We start from the raw sequence: 24,212 nt of genomic DNA, 5'->3' as shown, positions 1-24,212 counted from the left end.
TCTATTAAGAATGAGTTGTCATATGGAAAATATGGAAGCGTGTCCATATTGGGAAGTAAATATTGAAAATCTATGTCTAGATTAGAAACTTTTATGCAAAAGGATGTTCAAAGGAATGTACTTTGAGTGAGAGACATCATATCTAAGGAATTGTCTTGTAACAATCTCCGATAGAGGAATTAGTAATATCATTGGCAATAGTCTTTGAGACTTTGGTGCAGTGACATTACAAAAGGATCGTTGCATAAAGTGTTAGAATCTAGTATATTCTATAAGTAACAAGAATTTGATATTCTTACACTTAAGAAAATGGATTTGGAGTTGTGAAATGAGAATGATTGGAAATGTGTTCAATTTGTCTATTTCAAAAAAGTAAGAACCATAGGTAAACATTGTGTGCATGCTAGGAGCATGGGACAAGTGTAATGATTCAAGTAAAAAGTTGATTACCCGAAACGACAAATAATGAGTAATCGATATGGTGATAAATAAAACGTGTTTTGTTTATACTCAAAGGTTTGAGGCCATATGGGATTAGTATTATTCTTGTGTTTCACCTTGCATGTTTTGACTTCCAGAATAATTGAGTTTATTAAGAATAATCGAATTATTCAAACGGGCCACAGTCGTTCATATGTTGGAAGTAGATATGAATGAAGATTGTCGTGAATTGGTGTGTGGATTGTCTAGAAGAGTATTAGAGATAAGCAAATGTTTGCTGCAACGTTCATGAGTGCTTATGAATATGATTTGAGCATTGGATTAAACCCACGCTCACTTGGATCACTCCATGAATTGTATTACGAGTGATTAGTGAGACGATAACATCTTATATTCTTGAAACCGAGATGTGTGAGTTGTATCTTGCGAATCGGTTGCACATTGATAATATGTAAACGCACCAGTAACTTGGTGTTATAAAACATATTGTTGTGTGTAATTTGCTGAGTGAGTGCAAGCGACCATTGTATCAAAGTTTGTCCGTTCCTTTTATCCAAAGTAGGATAAAAGCGATATCTTTGGGCCCCTCGATGGTTTAGTGATGACATATGTAAATGCTCGGCCGGGCTAGGGCTAATTTGATTTGTTCAATTAGTCTGTCGTCATAAATCGGAAATCGAGATATAGTACAAAGAGAATGATTTGAAATCATATCTCAGACGATATCTAGAATGGAGGAATATATGATCCCTTATCTAAGGACACGCGTATCTGATATGATCAGAGTTGACAGCGGCTTTGGAAAGCTACGATTGCAGATCAGGATCTGAAGTCATACGCATAATAGTTGTTAGACTTATCCAAGTGGGAGACTGTTGGATTAGTGTCTAAGTCCATAACTATTTTGGTATGTACTTGACCCGATGGTGCATGGTCCTTTTGGGTTGCCTTCACCAAAGCAACTTGATAGGATGATTTATGGAGAGTAAGGATTAAATATGATTTATTAATGTATTATGAGAATAATATATTAAAGGAGAAATCATATTGTTTAATTAATATTAGTCAATAATTAATTGGTAATTAGTTTTGTGACTAAAAGAGATTAATTAAACTTAAGGGACTGGAATTGTAATTATAGGATAATTGCAATTTGGGCCATGGATTGCCTTATATTAAGGGATGGACGAATTCTAATGGGAAACCCATAAGGAAATCGTCCATGGGCTTAATTAAAGGAGTCTATGGGTTGCTTAGGGCTTAAGCATCCAAATTAGGGTTTCCTTGTTAGATAACCCTAATAGCCCAACTATATAAAGACCCCTTAAGGCTCAAAAACGTGGCTAATGTTCTTGTAAGGGTTTACACACGTTTTTGGCAGCCTCCAACCTCTCTCCTCTTCATCCTCTTGCTTATGGTGTTTGTGAACAATTAGAGGAGTGACACTTGTGACTCTAAGCCTTCCAAAGTCAATACAAGGAGGAATTGGGATTGTTATTGCTACATAACAATCAAGGTATGATCTTAAACCTAATTACATGTTAATATGATTACTTGCATGCTAGAATTAGGGTTTATAGCCTTGGATAACTTGCATGTACAATAGAGAAACCTAGATCCAAGCATTAGGGTTTGTATGAGCACATAGGATGTCTTATGACCAAAACCCATCAGCCCTGACTACTCAAACTGAGATTAACGGTCTTAGACCGTTTCGACGCCGGCTGTGACTGTACCGGAGCCTACCTCTATTCTCTCAACTACAACTCGATCTCCAACTCCCGCAGCCTAGCGGCTTCCTGCAATTCCAACAACGTCTCGCACCTCTGCGTAGACACAAACTGTCTGATATCCCTCTTTAGCATACTCAGATATCGGGACATCTGGGCCTGCTCAGAAGCAAACTCAGGGCAAAACATCGCCCTCTCAGTGAACGTCCTGGTGAGATCCGTCACCGACTCGGAATCCTGCTTTAGCTCCAGGAACTCCTGGGCTAATCTCTCCCTTTCCACTCGCGGAACATTACGAGTACTAAACATCTCCCTGAACTGATCCCAAGAAACCGCAGCTCGCTGCGTATCAGAATACGATCTCATGGTCAACCTCCACCAATCCTTTGCCCCGAGCCTCAAAAGGTTCTGAGCACACCTCACCCTCTGATCAGCAGGGCATGAACACGTAAAGAAACACCCCTCCATGTCTGACAACCATATCATAGCAAATATCGGGTCCTGAACTCCATCGAAGGTAGGGGGCTTCATATTATCGAAGTCCCGATACTGAAAACTCTACCAGCTCCTCCCTCTGCTGCTGTAGCTGCTGCGGCAGCCATCTCTACAAGAGCTGCATAACGCTCATCAAAATACTCAACCATAGCGATCTTGATCGACCAAAACAGTTACGGCAACTCGGCCCGGAACATTGCAGCAACCTCATCATGCAGGATCTCGCGAATCCTAGCATCCAACTCATCTATGCTCATCTGACCGATAACTTCGGGTGGTGCTAACCCACCCTGACTGCCCTCTCCTGCTCTCGATCCTGATCCGGATCCGCTCCCAACATGCCTCTTAACTACTATACTGAAAAACACCGCAGACATCAGATACCTCCTACTAACCCGGGAACTGACTATAAACACCGCCCTAGGGGTTGTGACTTCCTTGGTACGCGTATGGGTCCTGTGCTTTCAGTAGTACGATCCTATACTACCTTCCACACCTACCCATATTTATACCCAGTATCACCACAACACCAAAGAGAAGAACAGGCATGCCAAGCACTCAACCCTCACTCCTAGAGGAAATCCCATACAGAAAAAAACCCTAGGCTAGCAGCCATCACAAATCAGGCCATACTATCATGCAATTCCTGGAGATCCCTAACCTAGTACCAGCATGCTGTTCTATCATAACACATAAACATATAACTTGCATGGTATTTTGGGGCTACTTACTAGCTCTGGCTGATCGTACCTCCGCGTCCTCTTTTACTCATTTTGAAAACCATTTTAAATTCTCTTTTGAAAACTCTCCTTGATTTGAGACTAGATTCACACGAATGTTCCTCCAATTCACTCAAACCAAGGATCTGATACCAACTTGTAACACTCTAAAAATTCAAGCCAATTTAAACTTTTCAAAAACAACCTAGTTTCGTTAAATTATTACAAAAAGGTTTTCAATAAAATTGTTATCAGAGTCTTCCCAGAACCATATTGTAGAAAATAACATGAGAAGCGGTACGATCACGCCTTCGCCTTGACACGGTCTCCTGAAGTACCTGAAAAACATTAAATCACAACTGTAAGCCTGAAAGCTTAGTGAGATACCCCCAAAATACCAACCACGTATACTACGCATAACATATCATAACCAAACAGAACAGCCAAGCACTTCGGGTCTACTGTGTGACTGGTCCGCCGCACCGGGCGTTCAGTCCACCTGGTCCACCCTCCGAGTCTAGCCATATCCCTCGAGTATGCAGTGTGGTTGGTCCGCCCATAACTGGCCTTCAACCTAACTAGTCCACTCTCTGAGTCTACAATATGACTGGTCTGCTCGCATCGGGCCTTCAGTTGGCCTGGTCCACTCTGCAAGCCTCGGCACGTCTGGTCCGCCCTCGTGAGGCCTACAACCTATCCGGATCGCTCGCTGGGCCTTCAGAATAACCGGTCCACCCTGGGTATGTTGGCCTACAGCAAAAAGTAAAACCCGCCTCAACCCAACCCCAGTCAAACAACCATGTGCACATAAACATACAATCATATAACAATTCACATCCAATCAAACCGATCTAGCAGATCACATAACAGACTCTAAACAGGATACCGACCTAACCGGTCACTAGCATAGCATCATCCTATATACCAGGATACCGACCTTAACCAGGTCTCTAACATATACCATCCTAACTACCAGGATGCAAACATAGCAAAGCAACAACATAACAACGATACCCGGATTACAATCCGATAAAGGGGCCAGCCTTGGTGCCTTAGACCCTGTCGATATAGTGAGGATAACTCACCTTGCAACTGCTGACTGAAAAGATAACATCACGCTGCTCCAACCTCCGACACGAACTCCACCCCTGATAATGTCAAAAGACTAAAGCCAATAAATACCAAAAATTACCAAAATGCCCTTGGAAATCAACTAGTCAACTCTTGGTCAAAGTCAAAGTCCTCAGTTAAAGTCAAACTTCATGACTTACCCTACTCGCCGAGTCAGCCCGCTGACTCGCCGAGTCCCTCAACTCTGAAAAGTCCCATCTCAAATCACTGAGTCATCCCTTGACTCACCGATTCTTAGCTTAACCAGAAAAGGCTAGGACGTCAAGACCAGATTCGCCGAGTCCAAGAACAGACTCGCCGAGTCCAAGGCTATCTTCAACTAACTCGCGGAGTTGTTCTTCCAACTCGTCGAGTTCCTGCCCACCTTCATGCAACTCGCCGAGTATACCCTTGTGACTCGTCGAGTACCCCTAGATCTTAATCCATACAGAAGCTTTCAAGGCCACGCAGATGATCCAAAATATAGATCTACCCTTATACAACCCATCCATCACGTAAAGTGGCTAACTTTACGTGAATCCAAAGAGATCTAAGTATATAACATTCTAGGGTTAGGGTTTGGGACAAGATGGCTTAACCAATCACTCAGGAACAGGGACTTTAATGCACTCTAGACCTTCTCCATTCCAGATCTGAGGTAGCAACCCCAGATCTAACCTCCAAACTCGAAATATCACAAGCTATTCTTTCCAAATACTCCAAAATGATGAATCTAGATGAATAACAGCCCAAGCAACGAAATAATACCTCAAAAGGAAGCTCCAACAAAAGAGAAATTCGAATCCTAGCAAAGCCCCTTGCTCCAAGCCTCCTAACTCTCCAAGATCTCTTCCAAAATCTCTTCTCCAAGGTTCAAATGCTCTCAAATTACTCACAAAGGTGCATTAGGGTTTCCTGGACTTCAAGAGAGGGTAAAGAGGCTAGGGAGAGGGTATTATGTTCATTATATAGGGCTCAACCCCCGTGATTAGGGTTTTCTCCATACAGCACCAACTCGCCGAGTCCACCCATGAGACTCGCCGAGTTGGTCACTTATCACTCGACCTGAATGCGACTCAACTCGCTGAGTCTAACCATGGACTCGCCGAGTTGCTTTTCCACATTTACACTTTGAACCTTGAACTTGCACTCCTGAACTCGGGATGTTACACTAGAAATTGATGGTTTTTATCTATTTTCTCATTAAACAGCCGATAGGCTTAAATAGATACAAGAGGAATCAAAACTAACAAAAACAAAGGAGATGATAATGACTAAAATTAGAGAGGATAAACATTCAAGAAATATGAATATTATATAGGTGTCCAAGAAGACACGCAAAGAGCTTATTGAGATCGCAAGCATGACATGAAAAAACATTTTGATAGAGTCGGTGGATGTGTAGACGTGGAAAGGGCTTGAAGACATCTACATACTGATTGGTCTGCGAAACTTGGAATAAGATGATTGATATGTTGTTCTTGACTGATGAATATATGCGCACATCGGCTAAAAATAAAATTCCTAGGTTGAAACTTACGCACACAAGTGCTCACGGATGTAGGTCCTATACTTAACGACGTCATTTAGAGGTAATAAAATATATTGGTATTATTTAAAATTGTTATTAACACTTGTATAAATATATTTATTGTTTTTGACTTATTATAGGAAAACTAAGACTGAAGTCGCAACATATTGAAGGTTGGAGACAGATACACTACAAAGAAAGCTCAAATTGGTATATAAGTTGATCATAATAAGATTGGGTAAGTGATAAATGAAATTAAAACATTGTTTAAATATATTGTTATTATTAAGTATAATTTTTTTGTTTAAGGTATATTATTATTATTATTTTAATGTTTAAGTTTGGTTATTTGTTTTAATTATTGTATGTTTATTGTTTTCTTTATTTAAAGAGAAAACTCAAGATGAATATGAGAAAATACAAAGCGAGGTCGGGGAAGGAGGAGAAGTAAATGAGGAAGAATGTATAGTACATGCCCTCGGGACGCGACGTGGGCATGCTTGTAGAGTGGATGGGAGGCCAACCGCCAACTTTAGTTTAATTCCAAATGAACGGGCTTCCAGTACCATAGCTTCCCAATCTCAATCCAGATCTCAATCACCATTTGATGCACGACAAATGCAAGAATACTTGCAACAATATAATGCATCATTGGGGGCATGTTTTTCTAACCTCCAACCACTACCATTTCCTAGCTTTCTATTCAACTCTAACACATAAGAAGGTACCACGCAAGGAAATACTTCTCAACAAAATATCGACCCAAGAGGATAGAAGAAGAAGATGAAGAAGAAGAATATGATAATGATGGTTGATGTTTTGTGTTATTTTGTACAATGTTAAATACTTATTCTATGTAATTTGTTTTGTAAAATTAAACTTGAATTTGATGTTTTAAATTTAAACAATAGTAGCTAGTTATTTTATATAAGTAATATATGTTGCAAAATGTTTGGATTTTTTAAAAATGAACGAATGATAAATGTAATGAATCTAAAAAAAAAAAAAAAAAAAAAAAAAAAAAAAAAAAAAATATGCGCCTAGTGTCTATCCCAATGACTAGTCGGTGCAATAGGTATTCGATCGGAATATGTGAAAAAGTTGTAGCGACAACATGGATAGTCTAAACCAAATTCTAAAATAACCAAATAAATCCAAACACAATTTGGTTACATCTATTTTTACAATTTAGTTTTCAAGTGTTGGCTTAAAAAAAATACATAACTTCAACATTAGCCACCTTAAAAAAAGCAAAATTTAGTTGAATATTAAAATTTATATACAACTACTAAAAAGTACATTATAATTTTATATATTACATATAAAAAAGAAACATTTTTTTTAGAAAAATATATGTATTAAGGATATTATTATGTGATACTGTATTAAAAGTTATTTGGCAAATTAGTACATGATTATATATTCCGAATCAAATAGTACAATCAAGATTGTCCAATGAAACAATTCAATTTTTTTTTTTTTTTTAAATAGTGAATACTCTTATTGATTTCAAATTGTTAATTTGTAAAGAATGTTAAAGCCTTTGTTTTCCAAAAAAAATAAAAAAAATCTTAAAGCCTTTTCCGGATTGATTATAGTTTGGGGTCCAGCATGCAAATTACTTGATTTCACATACAATTAGGAAATATTAAGGTGCATCAGCGTTAAATGATATGATCTCACGAATCATTACGTTTTCAGAAGTTCAAAAAACCATAAATCATATAAATCAGATGATTAAATATAAATATACACCAACTAAAATATTGGAGAAGATATAGGAGGATAAACATTTAACATATCAAAATTCCAATTATAGCATATCTAGATTTTCCAGTTGGATTAGATATTCATAATTCATAAAAACTAATATAAATATATTCCTTCTTCTCCGACTAAAATCGTCGCCAAAGACGTTGATCATCAGTTCATCACAATCACTCCCTCGTCTTTTCATTTGATTTCTTTCACAATACAAACCAATTACCTCCCATGGCGAAGAACAAAACTAGTGTTTCTCGTAAAAGAGAAAAAAGCGATGAAGAGAAAGATATAAATTGTAAAAGAAGGATTAAGGGTTTACTACAATTGATTGGGTATCAATGCCCTACTACTGATTCCGCTACTCTACGTGCAGAAGCCGAACGCAAGCTGAATGAAATCAAAGAAAGAAAACACATTCATCAAGATTCCAGTTCTTTAAACATCGTCGCTTGTGAAATCAAGAAAAGAAAACCCTCAACAACAGGTAGGGTTTATGGTTTTGATTCAAACCTAACGAAAGACCCATCAACGTCAAGATCACATAATCGTGGTGAGAAATGTCGTAAACTTAACCATGATGAGAATACGATACAGCACACTGACCTTCCACCGAAAGTGAAGAGTTATATAAAGAAGATAAATGGTTCAGAGAAGGTGGAATTCGTGTTTGAAAAGCTGTTAACAAAAAGCGATGTGAACAAGGGGCAAGGCCGCTTATTGATGCCATTAAAGCAAGTTAAAAGACGAGATATTTTGTTTCAAATGGCGAAATTAAGAGAAGTGGTGCGTGTTTATGTGCCATCAAGGGAAGAATATTACGAAGTGTGTTTGACACAATGGGATATGAACGGAAATCAAAACTTTGTGTTGAAGTCCGGTTGGAATCAGGTTGTTAACGAGAATGGACTTGAGGAGACTAAGGTTGTGCAATTATGGTCGTTTCAAGTCGGAGATACTCCATCCCTTCTACTTGTTCTTGTGGATTGCGACAATGGTGATGAAAGTGACGATGATGGTGGGATCAATGGCGTTCCAAGATCTCGTGGAGTGATCATTCGGGAATCCACGATAGGTGTGACCTCATCTACAAGTAAGTATATATAAGTTATATGTGTTTACAATTTACAATTGCTAGTTTTGTATTTGAATTTAGTATTCATATGGAGAATATCTTGTTTTTTACAGGCGAAGATGAAAAAAGTTTGAGATCAAGAAAAGGGAAAAGGAAGTTGCATGAGTTGTAGAAGCCGGAGAAGATATAGTAAAACGATCTGTTTGATAAAGATTGATCAATTTTTATAGTTCTTTTTTGGAGTCATTTAAACAATGATATTAATTGTTTATTGAATTAAACGATATCGATTATTATCTTGAGTTGCATTAGGTCTTTTTTCTGTTGGACATAATTTCTATGTGTGAGATTAGTTGAAAGCTCAGGAAATATATGAATGAATATGGAAATACAAAGATTATAAGATTAGTGAATATAGTGTAATATATCCATGAAATCTATTAATGAACATATATAATAAATTGGAGTGTTTTGTTTAATGGCATTTTAACAGGTGGGAAACTGGATATCTATTAAATTCTGAATAGTTTTTAAACCTGTTCAATTTTTTTTTTCCTTTGTCTTATAAAGAAAAACCAAGATGCTTCTAAACTGGTTTTGAGATTTTTATGTAGAAAGGTGTCGCCAGTTTGAACCAGTTTTATTCGACTTTCCAACAGATTTTTCTGATTTTTTTACACGATCTCGTGATCAATTTCAATTAATTTCGTCTTAATTGGGTTTCCAACTTTAAATATAATCCATTTAAATGAGACCCGTCCAAATAAATCGAACCAGTTTCATATAAATGGGTTTGGAATTGGATCCGAATCCAAATACCAAATAAGGCATCCTCACAGTTAAGGTCTGTCAAGACTTATTTCAATTGTTTTTTTGAAATTTGAATAGTAAATTACTGATTTTAAATATATAAATAGTAAAACAAAATTCCCTTATATTATGGATTATTACCATGCAATTTACTCTTTATAAGATATGGATATATATGAGCGGTATAGATATTTAAAGACAGCTACACAATAGCTATCGTGTTAAAAAAATTCAACCGTTACCCTTGAAGGTTGTGGGTTTTGTATTTATCTACATCAATCCTTTTAATGTGAATTCTCGAAGGTAAAAAAAAAAAGTATAAATTAATCGACTTATCTACATAAAGGGATTTGGGCTTTAAGTTGACCCTAACCTAGGCTATGTTTGACAAAGCAAAAAAAAAAAAAAAAAAATATATATATATATATATATATATATATATATATATATATATATATATATATATATATTATTGGTTTTATGTCGGTATAAGTTGAATAAGGTAGCGTTTGATTCGCAAAATGTTTTTGATGGAATCGAAATTTGTTAATGAATTAAAATCTGTCATGAATTGCAATCTAATTCTATATTTTGTTTGGTTGATAGAAATGAAATTTAAATCAAATTTTATATTATATGTTTGGTTGATAGAAAATAAAACTGAAATAATATAAAATAACAAGATTTTTTTTTCCTTTTTTTACTTTGTTTTTTAACTTATACGTAAAAATATATAATATATATTATAAAATTAGTAAATGATGGTGATGGTGCCGATGATGTTTATGGTGGAAATAGCAGTGATGATGGCGACGACGGTGATGTTGGGTAGTGGTAGAGGTGATGATAGTGGTGGTGGTAGTAATTGTGATGGTGATGGTGGCAGTCATGAGTAGTGGTAGAGGTGGTGGGTGGTGCAGTGATGGAGGTGGCAGTGATGGTAGTAACGGTGGTGGTGATGAAGGTGGTGGCGAATGTGTTGGTGGTGGTGGCGATGGTGATGACAGTGGTGGTGGCAATGATGGTATGATCAGGGTCGTGAATGATGGTGGTGATGGAAGGTAGTGTGGTGGTAGAGGTGATGATGATGGTGGAGGTGGAGAGTGATGGTAATAGTGGTGGTTTTGGGTGGTTGTGGTTGTGGTGGGTGGTGTAGAGGTGGTGTGTAGCGAGTGGTAACGATGGTGATGTGTGGTGGTGGTCATAGCGAAGGTAGTGATAAGGTGGTGGGTCACAGTGACAGTGGTCGCGGTGGTGGAGGTGATGGTACTAGTGCGTGGAAGCTGGTGGTAACGGAGATACCGGTGGTGGTGGTGTGTAGCGGTGGTGGTAGGTGGTGGGTGTTGGAGGAGGTGGAGGCACTACTACAAAATTGGTAAAAGAACCCGGTTAAAAGCTTAAAAGAACCTGGTTCTCAACCGGGTTTCTTATAGGCAAGTCATATTTCAAAAAACTAATAAGACCCGGTTCAACAACCGGGGCCTATTAATATAATATAACCTGGTTCCTTTGAACAAAATTGGGTCCTTTCATGCTAAGCAGAAGCATTTTTGTATAACCATGTACCCCGGTTCTCTAACATATAACCTGGTCCTTTTACTGTTTTTAACTTTTTTGACATTTTTATTAAATCGGTAATGCCAATACATTATGGTTCCAATTCACAACTAGAAAAAGGAGGCAATCACTTCACATTCTTCAAGTATCAGTATAACTAAAAATAAAATCTTGAAATACAACCAAATAAACACATACACCAACAGTCTAAGGCTTAATTCAATGCATAACATGATCCTATAGAATCAATTTAAATTAGAGAATTTTTGGTACATAATCAAGTATATACTTGTATGTATCCAAACATACGACTAATATTTTCAAAGAGATAAAAAAAACATATTTCTTACTCTTTCTAAATCCCTTAATTCTATAATGAAAAGTTCTTTGGATTTTATTTCACCCAACTTTTCTTGCCATTCTTCGTACATTGAGAACAATTCTACCAACACTTTTGTATCTACAATACCTAACACTTTTGTATCTACAATACCTATTTCAAGAACAAGAAAACAGATCAATACAAAAAGGATATGTCAATGTGCTTAAAAAACACAAAACAAACATGTCTGCATACCAGATCCAAGAGATCCCTGCACAATAACTGATTCAATGGCTTTCAAGTCTTCCACATCATGTTCCATTTCAGGGGTCAAAAATTGCAAGTTTTCATGCAAAGATTTCTTAAATTGTCTACCTGGATTAATAAATCACCATATTATAAACAATACAATTATGATAAAAAAAATTAATTTACTGATTTTGGACAAAAATATACCCACTAATGATGGTGTTGTCATTGCACCATTGAGGATAGTAACAAAATCTTACCTCCCTTTCCATGATATAATTTGTATCCCTTCATATAAATAGATGGCTCCACATTCATTCCACGATTCACCATTAGGACCGATTCTTTTCATCTGAAAAGGAAGAGAAATAGAATGAATCACAGATTCATAAACCACATTTGAATGACACAACAATCCATCCTTAAAAAGGGAAACAACAAAATGAAACGAGAAGCTTCAGAAAAATCATTGATGAGAGAAGCTACATAGTTGAATAGATCGATGGTAATGTTTCATGAATGTATCATTAGATCCACAAAAAGCAAGGGTGTAGATTTACCTGGAAGTTCCAAAAGTGGGAACCTATGAAATTAGCGTAACTCACGCCTTGAAAAGTCACAACCTGTTTCATACTCTTCACATATCAAACACACACACAAAGATTTAGAACACCCGAACACATATTAAGCAAGTGAAAACGAGAAATAATAGAAAAATGAGATATATCAGATTACTTGTTCCATCGCTAACAGCAACAAAAATATAGCAAGAACAAAAATCGAGTATTGAAATGTAATAAATTGCTACCTGCTGCAAACAACTCCTCTTTTCAATTCTTTTTTTTTTTTTGTCAACTTCATCCGTCGATGCCACCAGGATCCGTGTGATTTAAAAATCAAAGAAATGTTAAATCAGAGGTGCTACTACCATTAGATGAAGATGACGATGTTAGAGGCACCACTATTTGTTGATATTGGTGTAGCACTAGGTTCTTGATATGTAATTTATTTTTTTTGTATTTGCATTTTTGGCCTGGGACTCGGCGAGTTGAAGGCCCAACTCGTCGAGTAGGAGTGAGATTGGACACGGGACTTAAGTGATGGACTCGTCGAGTCCGCATCCAGACTCGACGAGTAGGCTCTGACTGGACAAAACCCTAATATGAGGGTTTGCACCCTATTTAATCATCTCTTTCAGCTACCACTCGTCCCTAATGCTCCCAAAGACCCTTCATAGCAAACCCTAAGTGTTTTGGTGCAAGATCTAAGGATTTTGAGTGATTTTTGTGGGTTTTGATCTCAAGGAAGAAGGAAGCGCATAGAAGGATCAAGAGGAGGCTGAAGGATTCGAGTTTGGTTCATCATTTGCAGTCTTTGAAAAGTATAAAGTCTGTACCTTGCTTGTTTATTTGTTAGATCCCTTTTTGGGGAAGATTTGGGGCTTTTAAGCCATATGAGGTGACCAACCATGATATGCAAACATGGTTGGGGGTCAATACTTCGGATCTAGCACTTGGGAAGAGTCACAAGACAAATTTTGGTTGCTTTTGCACCCAAGGAAGGCCCCATGCAACAAAAGAGCGATTTTAGAGCCTTTTTGGCTCAAAAGTCTCATGCATGCACATAAAGTTCGTAACTTTACGTGCTAGATCGAGCTTAGGGGCTTGGATCTATTATTTTGACAAGTGTTGTACATAAGAAATCGAGGATTTAGGGTGTGGATGTTATTGACTTAGCGAGTCCGTTCTTGGGACTCGATGATTCTAAGGCTTTGAGTCCCATATCTGTTGAGGGTCAAATGAACTCAGTTGGGTATTAGAAGGGTTGTAGTAAGACAGAAGGAGTGACCCAACACATTGGACTTAGTTTTAGACCTGGAGTTCATGACACTTGACGAGTGCTAGAACAGACTCGGCGAGTCCAAGGCAATCTTCGTATGTTTGAAGATGAACTCGATGAGTTGTTCATACAACTCGGCGAGTCAAGGTCAGGACTTGTTCATCAAATGAAGGTGATCTCGACGAGTTGCTCATACAACTCGATGAGTTGTATGAAGGTTCATTGATGTTCGTAAAGAAGGGGAACTCGTCGAGTCGTTGCCATGCAGATTATCAGCAGCTACTCGTACGAGGTGAGCTACCTTCCAGTAGGGGTGGGTCTAAGACCACAATGTTATCTCACCAAAGAGGAATATTTAGGAGATGATTGTCTTTGTGATAATTATCTTGGTCTGATTATGTGCCTTGGTTATGAGATTTATCTCTATGATATGTTATGTGTATAGTAAGGATCAGTTTCCCTGATAGTGGTCCTTAAGACCGAAAGGTAGGTTAGTACCCGGATATGCCTGATTGTATGTTTATATCTTGAAGTAGTATGCTAGAGGTAGGGGTGGAATAGTCCCCAGTTACCGGTTAAAAGATATCAATGATGGTTACCGGTTGAAAGATACCGATGCTGATTACCGGTTGAAAGATATCGACGATGATTACCGGTTAAGATACCGATGATGATTACCGATTAAAAGATACCAATGATATTGTATGGTATCTGGTATGATGGGGGAACTTACTAAGCTTTGCGCTTACGGTTTCTGTTTTGGTTTCAGGTACCTCTTTGTCTAAGGGGAAGGAGCCGGCAACGTAGCATCGCATCACATACACACACATGATTCCGCATCGGATTTTCAGAAATTGCACTCTGATTTTCATTATTTTGATGTCGTGATTTGGGACACAATATTATGATTTTGTAATGTGTGGATTTATTGACAATGTTATGGTAAAATGTTTTAAAAATTATTAATTCAAAATGAAATTTTCGGACATGAATTTTGGGATGTTACAGAAAGGATAATTAGGTCTTTTTGGAAGGACTTAGGGTTGGGTTCCCTTTTGCTGAAGTAAAGTCCTAACATTGATTAATATTATTATTTAGCTCGAAAGGTTACGGACTGTTAGGAGAGCAGTTTTCGCATTCAGCAGACAGAGATGCGTCTTCTCACCATACCTATGGGTCTAAGGCACCAAGGCTGACTCATTATGTGATTATGGTTTATGTGTTAGTCATTTCTGTGATTTGATATTGATGTGTGTAAAATGCATTGGTTTTAATCCTACTTTTAAATTATAAATTTAGCACATAAAGGCAGTGAACCTGTCTTTTAGTCGTATAGCTGGATAAGTACAGTGTCGAACTCAAGGAACGGAAATTAAACTAATAACTAATTTTAACTAACCAAGCAATAAAAGTAAAGGTTTTCTCTAGTTTTACAAGACTAGAAACTTAAACACACCACTTAACAAGTGATTAACTAAAAACTAAAACAAGTAAAAATTCACCAAATTTGATAAAGAGTTTATGTTTAGGTCCAAACAATTCACTCCTATGGTTATTTGTATAATAATATGATAAATTAATTGTTATTGGTTACCAACTATAGTGGTTAGATTCATGTTCACCCAAACTAACCCTTAGACAATTAATCAATTCAAGCAGTGGCCAATTGTTTAAACTAATTAACTCCCTAGTTCAATTATTTGGATTAAATAAGATTTGTAATTGGTTAATTAAGTGGGTGTTTCAATTAACCTCTTGTTTGTTGGTTTCTCAAACAAGCTCACAAATTTTTTTACCCATTCTCTCATTAATTCTAGTTTCATGTTCATTATTCCTAGACATATGATAAAGTGGTCACATAAACATATGAGGTTAACAACTAAGAGATGTCCATGCATCTTAATTGTCTTCCAATTAACAGAAAATAGTTATGGTTAATGCATAAGGTTCTTTAACAAACTTAATTTAATAAAATCACCAATAAACAATTAACAAAAGTAATTATTAAACCATAGGAGTAATTTGGTTCTTCCTAAACAGAAACAATATGAATTTAGCTCATAATTACAGTGAAAACAAGCTCAAACACGAATTGGACTAAGCTAAACATGATTCAATCCTAAGATTAAGTGGAAAATGTAACCTAATTCGCCTTGAGTCTTCAAAAGATCAAAGGTTAGGGTTCTTTAGGTCTCCAAAGGGTTCTTCAATCTGTAACACCCAAAGTTTTAAAGGCCAAGAAAGGAAAGAAAGCCCTAATTTTAAGGGTCGACTCGGTGAGTCCGAGCGGGATCCGGGTCAAGGTGTAAGTGGCCGACTCGGCGAGTCGGCCAAGGTGACTCGGCGAGTCTGGTCTGAACAAGGAAAACCCGAATCCCGGGAGTTGTATCCTATTTAAAGGGTGTTATGTCCCTCCCTCAGCCCCCATATCACCCTAGAGAGCCAGTGCACCCTTGATTTCGTGAGAGCTTCCATCATTGAGAGGATTAGCTTGGAGGAAGGAACTTTGGGGAAAGGAACTTGAAGATCAAGAAGGTTGCTTCAAGGAGGAGGTGTAGATTCGAGATCTACTTCAGTGGTGTTCATCTTGGAGGTAACAAGCTGCTATTTCCCCTCATTTGCACCTAGATCTATGTGTGTATTTGGGCATTCATGGCATTAGAGTGACCTTTCGAGCTAGGGGTTCAGATCTGAGGTTGTCACCTCAGATCCATGCTTATTTTAATCTAAAACCCCGTAAAGTATCAGCCCTTGAATTGATTTTGAAGCCCCTTGGCCTTAAACCCTAGTTTATAGCATATTTTGCCTAGATCTCCTTCTCTACACGTAAAGTTTGCAACTTTACGTGAGGAATAGGCTTGGGAAGGGTAGATCTACAATTTGGAATCCATGCATGACTCAAAAGTCCTCTGCATGTAAGGAGAACTGAAGGGACTCGGTGAGTCCTTTGAGTGGACTCAGCGAGTAGCATGAAGTTGTGGAGAAACTCGACGAGTGGGATGAACAACTCGTTGAGTCGTATGAAGATTGCCTTGTACTCGGCGAGTCAGGTCGCGAAACCCCAAACCCTTCGAGTTGATACTCGAATCAGTGAGTCGGGTGGAGACTCAGTGAGTTGGACAGGTTTGGACTCAGAGATCGGTAGACTCGGCGAGTCATGGACTGACTCGGCGAGTCGGGTCGCGAATGGAAGGAATTTGATCATTTAGAACTCGGCGAGTCAGTAGGGTGACTCGGCGAGTAGGGTTGACCTGGAAGGTTGACTTTGACCTTGGACCAGGGTTGACTTGGTTGTCTTTCGGGGGTTAGTTAGACTCAGTGTTGCATTGATATTGGTAGTTCGGGAGCAAGGGGAGCAGGAGTTCCATGAGTTGTCGGGCAGCAACTAGTGAGATCATCAGCAAGTTCAGCCAGTGCAGGTGAGTTTCCCTTTGTGTGAATGGGTCTAAGGCCACAATGCCGGCCCATGTAGTTATGAGTAGAAGACTCGGGGCTTAGCCCAAGGCACAATATGCTAGTATGATTTTCAGGACGAGGTCCAGTCATAGCGGGCGGGTGCCCAAGGAATTGTTTATATGATAGTTTATACTTGTTGTCTGTGTGATACATGTATGTGCCTGGTAGGGGATGAGTGTGGGTGGGGTCTCGTATCTCACCAATAGAAGAGTGTGGATGGGGTTCCATATCTCATTAGTAGCAGAATAGGGGCGAGGCCCAAACTAGAACAGGAGTGAGAGTGGGCTAGGCCCATACCTCACTACCATTAGGAGCGTGGACGGGGTCCCATGACTCATCAGTAGCAGGACATGGGCAAGGCCCAGGATAGGCGAGGTCTTAGGACATAACTAGTTGCATATGTTAGTTATGTGTTGTGAAATGTTTATGTGTTATTATTTGTTGGTGGGCGAGGCCCTGTGGCAGGCGAGGCCTAAGTAAAACAGATATGTAACCGAGCAGGGCTCGAAGCCAGGCGGGGCCTGGAGCGGTGGGGCCGTTGTAGCGGGCAAGGCCCGAGGTAGGGGCGAGGCCCAAGATAGTGGGCGTGGCCCAGTATGTGCAGTATGTGGTTATGCATGGTATGTGGTAGGGTGGGGAACTCACTAAGCTTTGTGCTTACGGTTTTCAGTTTTGGTTTCAGGTACTTCCGGTAGCGGAGGGAAGAGCTCGGGGTGATCGCATGGCACACACCATAGATTAGATAGCCTGGGAATGTTTACTCTAATAATGAACATGTGTTTTGAAAACTTATACTCATATTATGTTTTGGAATGATGACTTTACTTTAGGTAATGATTTATTAAAAGAAATTTTTGGTCTTAAATTTTGGGTTGTTACAAGTTGGTATCAGAGCCTTGGTTTGAGGGATTCGGACATGCTCTCGGGTGTGTCTGAACTCAAACTGAGGAATTGGTAAAGAAGTTTTCAAAATAGAAAGATAGTTTTGTTATTAAAAAAAAAAGAGTTTTGAGAAAGAAAACGGTTTTAAAAAAGCAAAAAGAATTCAGAAAGAAAAAGAGGTGTGGTGCATGCAATCAACCGAGCTCAAGTAAGTACCCCAAAATACCCATACAAGTTTATGTATTTTGATCTTCAGAAATGTTTTGTGAAACCAAGATATGATACAATGAGATTTTGTTAATAAATGTGATTCGAAATGTGTTTTAAAATGCGAAAAACTGTCTTAAATTTTACGGTGTTACAAGTTGGTATCAAAGCCTTGGTTTGAGGGATTCGGATGCATCGTCGGGCATATCTGAACTCAAACTGAGGATTTGAGGAAAATTAATAAAGTAAATTTTTAAAAGAGTAAAAAGAGTTTTGAGACAAATAGAGGAGAGCCGTGTGAACGATCAGCCAGGGCCAAACGGTGATTTCCTAAAATACCCTTACAATAAGTGTTAAAAGATACGTTATGTTATGCTATATGATGAATTATGTTATGCATGCTAGAGTAGACTAGGTATTCTTATTAGGACTAGAGTGGCCTGATATATGATGCCTTAGCCTAGGGGTTTTGCTGCTAGAGATGCTTGAGAGTGTTTAGATAGCAGTGAGGAGCTTATGAGAGATCTACTAGTGAGTAGCACATGATTAGATAGAGTAGCGTACTTGGGATTTGGGACTCTGGGAGGAGGACTTGGGATGAATGCCGATGCGGTATGGACAGTAGTATTGGGCCCGTAATACTGAAGATACCGGGTTAATACGCAGTCCAAGTAAGAATCCTTAGGGTACCAAAGATCAAGTAGGATTGGGATATCGAGTGTGTGTACATCCAACCGAATTACTGATATCTTATGTTGTATTTCAGAGAGGCATCATGGTAGGAACATGCCACAGACCAGGGACCAGTGGAGGGGATGTGAGCGACGAGGAGCTCCGCCAGATGATACATGATGAGGTGGCTGTTTCCATCTGCGATGAGATTCTAGAGACATTCGGGTCTATCAAGACCACCCTGATCGAGACATTCGACGAGAGATACGCTGCTCTTTCTGAGGCTGCTGTTATTGTGGCCACTGCAGCTATAGCTGCGACGAGGCCGCAGAGTGGTGATGCATTGCTGTTCCAAGAATTCAGCAACACAAAACCGACATAGTTCGATGGGACCCAGGAGCCGATTGCAGCAATGAGGTGGATATCAGACATAGAGGGGTGTTTCTTTACTTGCTCATCTCCTAATCATTTGAGAGTCCGGTTTGCGCTGAACCAGCTTCTCTTGGGAGGGAAGGACTGGTGGAAGTTTGTGACGGTACACTACACGCCTACTGAGCTTGTTGCAGTGACCTAGGAGAGGTTCACTGCTATGTTTTGAGACGAGTACGTTCCCCAGGTGGAGAGGGAGCGATTGGCATAGGAGTTTCTGACCCTCAAGCAGGGTACCGAGTCTGTTACAGCGATTACTCGGATGTTTCATGAGAGGGAAATGTTTTTCCCAGAGCACGTGTCCTTCGAGCAGGCACGTATGAGCTGATATTTGAGTGTGTTGAAGAGGGATATACGAGAGTTCGTGGCGAACTCAACGTACCGGACATTTGCTGAGCTTCAGGAAAATGCCCGGAAGAGGAAGATAGAGTTGGAGACCCAAGCTAGGGAGGAGGCTGAGTCTCAGGGGAGGGATCGGCGGCCGACTCAGTCCCAACTGACAGCTAAGTGGGCCAAACCCGCTGATTCGAGATCTGGGAGCCAGAAGGGCCACACTTGTGGCAAATGCGACAAGAGTCACGATGAGGTGTGCAGAATAGGGTCTTGTTACAAATGTGGCAAGGAGGGGCATATGGCCAAGGATTTCCCCAAGGGGTTTGTAGTATGTTTTCACTGCAACCAGACCGGACACCAGAAGGCAGAGTCCACAGTTGCGAGGGACAGCTTAGGGAGCATCTCAATGGTCTGCCCCTGCTGCAGTGAGAGCTACACACAGTCGGCCCGTGAAGGTCGAGGCACCGAAGGCATGAGGGAGAGCCTTCCAATTGACTGAGGAGGAGGTCTGTGCAGTGCCCGATGTCATGGCTGGTACTTTTCTTGTGAGTTTCGTACCTGCCTTGGTGTTATTTGACTCGGGGGCGAGTCGGTATTTTGTATCTTTGACTTTTAGTCAGCACATCAGTATGAGTCGAGAGGCGTTGAGTCGACCCGTGAGAGTTTCCATAGCTGACTAGAGAGCGGTGTATGCCACCGAGGTGATCCAAGGGTGTGTACTCGAGATTTTCAGCATTGAGTTTCCGATTGATCTAGTTCCTATCGCGATGGGTGATGTTTGTGTCATAGTGGGCATGGACTGGTTGAGCAAATTTGGAGTAGTTATCGGCTGCAAGAGACAGCTGGTGACCATATGAGACCCTAGTGGGGGGAAATTCTTACGGTGTATGATAAGGGTACGCGTTCTGGGTCGGCATTTTGTTCAACCGCTAGAGCGAGGCAGAGTCTACAGGAAGGCTGTAAGGGTTTTGTAGCGTATGTGATGGATACGAGGGTTGATTCAGAGAGACCGAGGTCTGTTGATGAGGTTCCGATAGTGCGTGAGTTCCCGGATGTATTTCCGGAGGAGTTACCGAGTGTGCCTCCCGAGAGGCAGGTTGAAACATAGCTTTCTCATACGATTTCTAGTGTTTTAAAATGCGAAAAATTGTCTTCAATTTTACAGTGTTACAAAAAACATAGCTTTCTCATATGATTTCCAGTGTAGGTGTCCTTTGTCTCAACATTCCTACTTTGAGTAGTACTACAATTGTCTTGTTGGTGACTTTTTCCAAAACTCAAGCATTTTCCCCATAGTTTTCACCGTTGCAAATTCTTACGTATGATAGATATTGTTTACTACAAGAGTCATATATCATCCATACCGAGTTGAATCTATGTGAAATTTATATTTGGGATCGCGGTAGCTTATATAATCTAAAAACACTAACCTTCTCTCGAAGTGATGCGACTTTTTGAAAACTTATTTTTTAGCCTAAAGGTTGACGAAATAAAGGACGAAAATTTTAATATATTGAAATATATTGGATGGTTACAAGATTGTCCATACCACATTTTTGTGTTTTATCATTAAATACTAACGTCGGTCCATGACGTATTTTCTACTTTTTCACATCCACCCGTCGTTAAAAGAAATTTCATCCTGAAAATTTTAGCTTGTAGTAGGGGTGTTTTCAAACAAGTGGGGACACTAGATTTTCATTTGATCTTTACATTCCCATGTGTACTCCAGTCCTCACTTAGAGTTCCATCGTACCTTGAATATAGGAATGCGACTTTGCTTAAGTCTCATGACATCACGATCCATGATCTTAATTGGTTCTTTGAAGAAGTTGAGTTTTGTGTCAATCTGGATTTCGTCGAGAGGTATAACTAACATGTCCTCGGAGAGACTTTTATTGAGGTTCGATACATAGAACAAAATTTGTATGCTACTGAGCTCTTGGGGCAATGCGAGTCGTGTTGGGTCATAATTATTGGTTTATACTTTGCTTTTCTAGGAAAATATATTTTTTCTATAATATAATATGTAATATTATGGCTGTGTACGGCTGCACATGTGTGTGCGGCCGCACACCCTGTGTACGGCCGCACACGCGTGTGCAGCTGTACACTCGTGTGTTGTTGGTGGCCCATGTCTCATATATATAGGGTGAGGAGTACATGTAAGTGTATGGTTGGAGAAGAGAGCTAGTGTAGAGAGAGAAAGCTAAAGAGAAGAAGTGTGTGTGAGAGAGAGAATCTATTGTAAGGAGCATCATTCAATATCATCAATACATCATACATTCATCTTAATTCTTCTTCTCCTTTTCTTTATATGATCGGACATCATCCAATTGATTGAGATTCCGCACCATCAGTTGGATCTGATTGATACACAAGCAATTTTGGGGACTTACAATTGGTATCAGAGCTTGGTTGTATCAATCATTTTTGTCAGGTCTGGAGCTTATTTGATCTTATTTTGAAAAGAGAATAGTGTTTTTGGATAGATCTCGCAAAAATAAGGGGGGTTACATCTTTGCATTTTTCATAAAAATGAGTTTTTAATCGAGTTTTAGAGCAAAAAAGGGTGAAAAACGTCGTTTTTTTCACGAATCTGTTGAAGGTGAGCAGCCCGGTTGAAGGTGTGCTGCTCAGAGTATACAGCTTGGTGTGTGCGGCTCAGAGTTTGCGCCTCGGTGTGCGGCTCAATGCCTCGCATCTGGTTCACGGCTCAGCAGAATCAGTCTCGGCTTCGCGGCTTCGTCCTCGCTTTGCAGCTCTAGTCCTCGCAAGCAGCAACCTCGCACAACAACCCTTTCATTAAAAAAAGGGAAACGAAGTTAAGGTGCCAGGAATCGAAACTTGGACGTCCCGGTCATTAACAAGCACGCCTTAACCAACTCGTCTGGGAGGATCTTTGTTTCATTCTTCCGAAATTTTAAATATAACTCGTGTTGTTCGAGTCTAATTTCGCATTTTGACAAAATCAACCCAAAAATCAATTTTCTTTATTTTTAAAATACTTTTTCAACCCAAAAATTTTAGTTTTTAACTTTTAACTTTTATTTTTGACTTTTTAGTTAAAATTTTAACTTTGACTTTTAAAGGTTGACATTTGACTTTAAATTTTGACTTTCTCGTTTGACTTTTAATTTTTCAAATTTGGATTTTGTGTTTGACTTTTGAGTTTGACTTTTAAGGTTGACTTTCTCGGTTTTTAAGTCAAAGGGCAATTAAAAAATACAAAAAAAAATAATATATATATATATATATATATATATATATATATATATATATATATATATATATATCTAAATGAGTTCCACATCAATTCCGGTAAATGAAATTTCATGTACTCCATCTTGTAAAGCTACAATTAAATTTCTCCGAGATCAAATCGATTTATTAAAAAGAGAAAATGAGGACCTCAAATACGAAGGATATACTCTTAGGAAAGGACAGAAACCGTTAAAAGCTCAATTAGAAACCAAAATCAAGGATTTCCGAAAACTCCAAGAAGATTACAGCAACAAGTGTGAAAATTATGATCACATTAAACGCAAACTTGTTGTTATAACTGAAGAACTTGATTCTTTGAAAATAAAGTGTGGAAAAACAAATGTTAGTTTCAAAAATTATACTGCATCAAGTAAGACAGTCGAGTCCTTAGTAGAAAATCAATTGAGTTTTAAAGATAATCAAACCAAGGGTCTAGGGTATCACAGTGTGTCACCTCCTTTTAATCACAATTATAACCCAACCCTTGAGACCAATAAGGAAGAAATGCCTGCTTAGTATGGCCAAAACACTGCTCCAGCTTCAGCTAAGACTGAACAATTAGGGCCAACTGAGTATGTTGAGCTGAACGATACTAATGCTTCTACTTCATGTGCAGGTAAAGTAGCAGAGGATGAGAACAAGGAGAACACCATTGAACAAACCAACATCTCCTTGAACTCTGGATCTGTTGCTTCAAACTCAGTAGCTTCTGATCAACCTGTTGTTGGGAAATACAGGCCACCATTTCAAGTGAAACAGCCGACCTGTTGCAACTGTGCGTGTGGGAACAATCAGAAACAAGGCAAGGATACGCCACCAGGGGCAGGAAGAAACAACTCCACAGTAAAGAAAAAGACATGTTTTCACTGTGGAACACCTGGACACATTGCCATAAATTTTCCTAATCGCGCATACGTTCCCTACTATGCACAAGGCTGGCAGAACGCGCCAAGAGGGAGATTTTCTGAAAGGAACCCCTCCAGGTCACGTTCAGGTAATGGCAACTGGAATGATACGAAGGGCAAGAGTTCAACTCCCACGGCCAAGAAACCAACTCCCAAGGTCAAGAAGGAAATGTCGGCCAAGAAGCCAAATCCAAGACATGCTCTCGTGAAGCCAAAATCAAAGTCATCTTAACGGCTGACATCAAGATCGAAAGAAAGTATTGAGTCACCCATCAGATCGAAAAAGAAATGGGTTAAACCTGACTACAGATGGGTACCAAAGGTTCAATCTCCCAAATTTCCTAATGCTTCTAACGTTTCTTTATCTTCTGTTTGTGATAAACAGGATATGTCTTGGGAGAGGGTTCCTTGCACTGATGACAAAG

The 24,212-nt window shown here is 39.2% G+C and overlaps 2 protein-coding genes across 2 annotated transcripts; one reads left to right on the top strand and one right to left on the bottom strand.

Moving 5' to 3' along the window:
- Positions 1-7,929: 7,929 nt before the first annotated feature.
- On the top strand, positions 7,930-9,043 carry LOC145033791 (putative B3 domain-containing protein At3g49610). Its single transcript, XM_078982327.1, has 2 exons — positions 7,930-8,880; positions 8,976-9,043. Exons 1-2 carry the CDS (start codon positions 8,019-8,021, stop codon positions 9,032-9,034), a joined length of 921 nt encoding a protein of 306 aa, XP_078838453.1. The 5' UTR covers positions 7,930-8,018; the 3' UTR covers positions 9,035-9,043.
- Positions 9,044-11,546: 2,503 nt separating this feature from the next.
- Positions 11,547-12,307, bottom strand: LOC145033790 (uncharacterized). The gene is made up of 3 exons (XM_078982326.1): positions 12,061-12,307; positions 11,807-11,926; positions 11,547-11,722 (listed from the first exon to the last, which is right to left on the bottom strand). Exons 1-3 carry the CDS (start codon positions 12,131-12,133, stop codon positions 11,550-11,552), a joined length of 366 nt encoding a protein of 121 aa, XP_078838452.1. The 5' UTR covers positions 12,134-12,307; the 3' UTR covers positions 11,547-11,549.
- Between the last annotated feature and the right edge of the window lie 11,905 nt (positions 12,308-24,212).

This window comes from Lactuca saligna, chromosome 3 (assembly GCF_052625555.1).
Source record: "Lactuca saligna cultivar CGN05327 chromosome 3, ASM5262555v1, whole genome shotgun sequence".
Taxonomy (NCBI): domain Eukaryota; kingdom Viridiplantae; phylum Streptophyta; class Magnoliopsida; order Asterales; family Asteraceae; genus Lactuca; species Lactuca saligna.
Note: the sequence above shows the minus strand (reverse complement) of the source record. Positions and strands in the feature narration are given on the sequence as shown.